This window comes from Anarrhichthys ocellatus, unplaced genomic scaffold (assembly GCF_004355925.1).
Source record: "Anarrhichthys ocellatus isolate YVR2014 unplaced genomic scaffold, GSC_Weel_1.0 scaffold5, whole genome shotgun sequence".
NCBI classification, from domain to species: domain Eukaryota; kingdom Metazoa; phylum Chordata; class Actinopteri; order Perciformes; family Anarhichadidae; genus Anarrhichthys; species Anarrhichthys ocellatus.
In genome coordinates, this window is record NW_022280035.1 from 9,574,155 (window position 1) to 9,578,868 (window position 4,714).

At 42.7% G+C, this 4,714-nt stretch overlaps 1 protein-coding gene across 2 annotated transcripts in view; it reads right to left on the reverse strand.

Moving 5' to 3' along the window:
- cacna2d3a (calcium channel, voltage-dependent, alpha 2/delta subunit 3a) overlaps positions 1 to 4,476 on the reverse strand; it is a 106,181-nt gene extending 101,705 nt beyond the window's left edge. For both annotated transcript variants that reach the window (XM_031845534.1, XM_031845533.1), the window contains exons 1-2: positions 3,850 to 4,476; positions 3,436 to 3,517 (exon numbers count right to left, since the gene is read on the reverse strand). In XM_031845534.1, the coding sequence (XP_031701394.1) occupies positions 3,436 to 3,517; positions 3,850 to 3,974 (207 nt within the window). In that variant the 5' untranslated portion in view covers positions 3,975 to 4,476. The remainder of the gene's footprint in view (positions 1 to 3,435; positions 3,518 to 3,849) is intronic.
- Between the last annotated feature and the right edge of the window lie 238 nt (positions 4,477 to 4,714).

Here is a 4,714-nt window from a genome sequence, read left to right on the forward strand (position 1 = left end):
ACACACACACACACACACACACACACACACACACACACACACACACAGACACAGCCATCACAGCCAGGCTGGCTCGTATAGACAGGTTGCTCAATGATACATGAAATTAAAGATTTCGACAGAATAGCAGTGAAGAGGGTAAAACACACAGAGCTAATTCTAACTATCAGTGGGAGATGTTTAATGTATTTCAAACAAAAGTCTTCTTTCCTTTGTATGTGTGCACAGTGTTCAATGTGCACGTGTGTTGTGTTTGCTAACGTCTGATTTGTGTAACAAATTGAAGGCTTTATTGATCATTTTTTGTTTTTTTCTTCTTCTTCTTCTTCTTCTTCAGGGACTCTAACACAAGTTAGAACAACACACCCTCACACAGACACACACAGACAGAGAGAGAGAGAGACACACACACACGCCCTACTGGTATAACCTTGAAAGAAGAGCTGTTTCCGATGGATACAGGAAACGGTCTGTGGCATGAGAAGGGAGGACAGCTCAGGACAGTAGAGGAGAAGAAAGAGGAGAAGGGGGCTTGGATCAAAGGCCAAATCTGGTCCAACTGGATTAAATAAATAATGATTTAAAATTTCTGTCTTTATATTCAAATGATTAGATTTCAATAATTTCTGTACTCTAGGTCCTTCTGTGAATTGTTTTACAACTTAGTAGTCATGCAATACTTGACTATTTCAAGTCATACATTTGTCCAAAATTGAGTCTACAAACCTGTTTTCATTCTGACTGAAATTACTGAAAGCATCTATATAAATTATCTCAGAAAGTCATTTATGGCATGGTTTTATGTTGAACTTTTTAAGAATATCTCTCATTCAAGAAGATTACATTGGAAGTAAAATCAAAAATCTAGTCAACAGAGAAACTGACATTTTAGGCATTTCAACTTGGAACACGAAGTAAAAGCACAGGCCACAGTATAGGTGCAAGACTTTAAAACTACTGTACAGAAATTTTGATTCAATTGTAACAATTACCTTTGTGCATCGTTATGAGGCAGCTTATAATAATTGAACTACCAGCTACTGGTCCACCTTTTTTCCTTCTTAATGTTTCAGCGAAAAAGATTCAGTAAAACACCAGAACATTCAAATAATCCCTCGTGTTTGTCTATTTATGCAGCATGATTCAGGTTAAGTTGTATGCATAGTGTGTGTGTGTGTGTGTGTGTGTGTGTGTGAGTGAGTGAGTGAGTGAGTGAGTGAGTGAGTGAGTGAGTGAGAGAGAGAGAGAGATGCACTTCCTCCTAAAATGCGAAACATTCAATAAAATTAGGAACATGTACTTTAAATAATTCAACTCTGTAATTTCAGGTTTTAAAGAATTTAGTGACATATCTCAGAATTGAAAATACTCCTAGGAGAAGGAGATAGAGCATATCTTGCTGTCCAATACGTATTAACATGCCACAACCTGAGGGACAGTGAGTGACCTACACACACTCACACACACTGTATACATATATAATTAATATTCAATCTATATGTTATATTAATGTTATTGTGTATTAATATTATTGTATGTTTAATTTTTTTTGATGCTTTGGCAATACTGTTTTTAAACTTTCATGCCAATAAAGCAAATTGGATTGAATTGAGAGTGTGGGGGGGTATGGTGCTTTGCAAGGGAGTTTTGTTACACTATAGGGTCGGAGATGTAACTGAAGGGATACTGAGTCTATCTGTCCCTTGCCCAGGGGAAACAAACACACACGCTCTCTCTCTGTCTCTCTCTCACACACACACACACACACACAAGCCTTGGTCTTTTCTCCTCACTACCCTCCTCCTCTCTATGTACACCAGTGTATATCTCTCATTCTTTCTGCCTATTTAAAAGCATTTGCCCTTGGAGAAACTGTGGTCCCTCCTCAGCGTTCCTGGACAAGTGCTGCTAGACTGTACCGGACACACAAAAAGGGAAAACATACAGGACGGTGAGCATGCAGCTATAAACCATGTACATCTGACAATACTGTGAGATCCAGCAAGTGGGCACAGGGAACAACACTATACTTGCAACATTTGGTGTCAAAGATGCACTTTTCCCACAAAGAGGTCTCCAGTCTTTTCTTTGCTCAATTAACCCTGCGGCCTTCATTTGCATTTCATAAAGAGGTCGTCACTCTGTGGGAGGGTTATCTTTTTTTTGGAGGCAGAAAAAGATGAGGGGGGAACAGTTTTTATCCTATCAACAAGATAACGCCACTCCTCTGCCTTCCGAGTATAGCTGATGAAATCTACGCTATAGGCCTATATGTGTCTATGTGACTGTGCTTGTTAATATGCAGTGCACGTGTGTCATGTGCTACATCTACTGTATGTGTGTGGGAGGGAGGGTGCATTCTGTGTGTGCACTCATGTAAAGGGTACATGTGTAAGTTTTTGTGTCAGATCACTAGTTTGGCCTGTGTGACACCAAACAGCAGCCACACACCACAGTGGGTCTATGCATCCGATGGGACCCTGTAACTGATGGCCCCGAGCACAACATTGTGTCTGTGCACTCGCTGAGAGGTTAGCTGCGGCTTGGCCCTTTATCCACCGGCTATCCATTAGCCAGTGTTAACTCATGCTTCATCAACTGACCCTCCATTTGGGAAATTTGCATTCCATCACACTCAAATTTAGTGGAAGCGGGATGGGAACAGACTGCAGAGAGGTACGAAAAGAGTAAAGAGGGTGTTAGAAATGTGAGGAACATTCAGTTGCTTAGCAAAAAAAAAAAATTGCTTTCCGGAGAGTATATCTGTGTGTGTGTGTGTGTGGTGTGTGTGTCTGTGTGTGTGTGTGTGTGTGTGTGTGTGTGTGTGTGTGTGTGTGTGTCCGTGCGCAAATGCATCTGCCAGAGAGCTTGTGAATTGGACACCCATTTAAAGAGTGCATTTTCCGAATAAGCTTTTAAATCTGTGCCCACCTAGTCAACAAGCATTACAGATTCTCAAGTGGCTAAAAAGCATGGATCCTGCAGATGAAGAGTGACATTTCTTTCAATTCAAAAATGACTCAACAGCAGTCATTTCCTCTCATAAGTTGGCCTTTTCACACCCACAATGCAATTTTAAAAGTCTCTCAATAATGTTCTAGCTGTTAAATCAACAGTAACTTTACCAACAGTACCTATCACATAATTTCAGCTTGGCAAAACAATATCTGGAGTAGGCTACAGTGTGGGTCCCTGGGTACACTGCAGGACGGTGTAAACATATTGTTTCAAATAAAAACCATATTTCAAGGACAAGAAGGCTCCATTTTAAAAGAAAATATCTTCTCTACATTTTATCAAACTGCCCACAAAAAAACCCTGCTCAAGTTCAGTCATGTGGGCATTTGAATAAAATTCTAAGAATACTGAGGTTAGCTACAGGGTGTACATTCAATTTGACACCTGAAGTTGAAATCAGACAATAAAGCCGCTCACCTTCTGCAGCAGCTGGGAGCCGGAGTACTTTGCCGAGATGGACTTCATCTCCCCACCAAAAGCTGAAGCCCACAGCTTCACCCTGCAGACCGCCACACAAACACAGCGCACACAGACAAGCAAGGAATTAGAAACACGTGTAAAATATATGGACGAATAGAACACAATTAAGATTAAGAATTAACAGGCTGACTTCAAAACTACTGATATAGGCCTACAACAAATAGACATTTGAAAAAAGAGGAGGTATCACACAACAAATGCACCATTAAACAGCGGCGGAAATTACTCAACAACAAATCGCAATAAGCCATGAAATATTGTTTGGGCATTTGTGCAGCTGGGGTATTTTTTAATCAAGGTCTTCTTTAAACTTGGAAGTTTCGAGTGATGCGTAAAACAGCATCTACTTACACGGATGGAGGGATGCTTTGGTGGGTGCCTCCCACCTCACTGACCCTGGTGCTTAGAGTTGAGAAAAGTAAAAGGAGACACACACACCACGCACTGGAAATCACACAGCTCCGATCCACCTGCATCTTGGGCAAAGATACCCTCCCTACGCGCACACAGCGAGTTTTGGGCTTATGCTGCCACCGTGGATTTTTTTATCCCCCTCCAGAGAATCCAAAAAAACAAAAAGAAAAAGGGGGAAATGGAGGTAGTCAAAAGTCACGTACGCTGTCTGACTAAATCGTTCATGGCAATGTGTTCAGATGTTCTTGGTGCGGGACGCAGATGAGCGATGCGCCTTGGCAAACGTCCGGATCCTCAGCTGTGTGAGTTATCCAAAGTGCCGCGGTGTGGCCCCGCTGACCGGTGCGGCGCACGCGGCTCTGCTGCCTGAAAGTGGCGCTCGACTCCTCCGGCAGGGCAGGGAAAGTCCGCTCGGTCGCTTTTTGTTTGACCGACCTCACCCGCAGAGAGCAAGAGAGCAGAGGTTCAGGGGGAACCGGGGAGATCATCAAACGATGCAGCGCACAAGAGCACGCCTACTCCTCTGGAGTGATGCGACTAGCCTCCTCTCTCTCTCTCTCTCTCTCTCTCTCTCTCTCTCTCTCTCTCTCTCACACACACTTTCTCTCCTCCTTACTCCCAGGATCTGAGGATAGGCTACTGAGGATGCTGTTATTGTTGTTGAATTACGCCATACTTCTGCCCCTCTCTCTCTCTCTCTCTCTCTCTCTGTCTCTCTCTCTCCTTCCCACTTATGGGCTTTAATGCGGGGCTATAATAGCTAGCCTTTAGCTTTCATGTCAGATCAAGTCATGCACTGTAT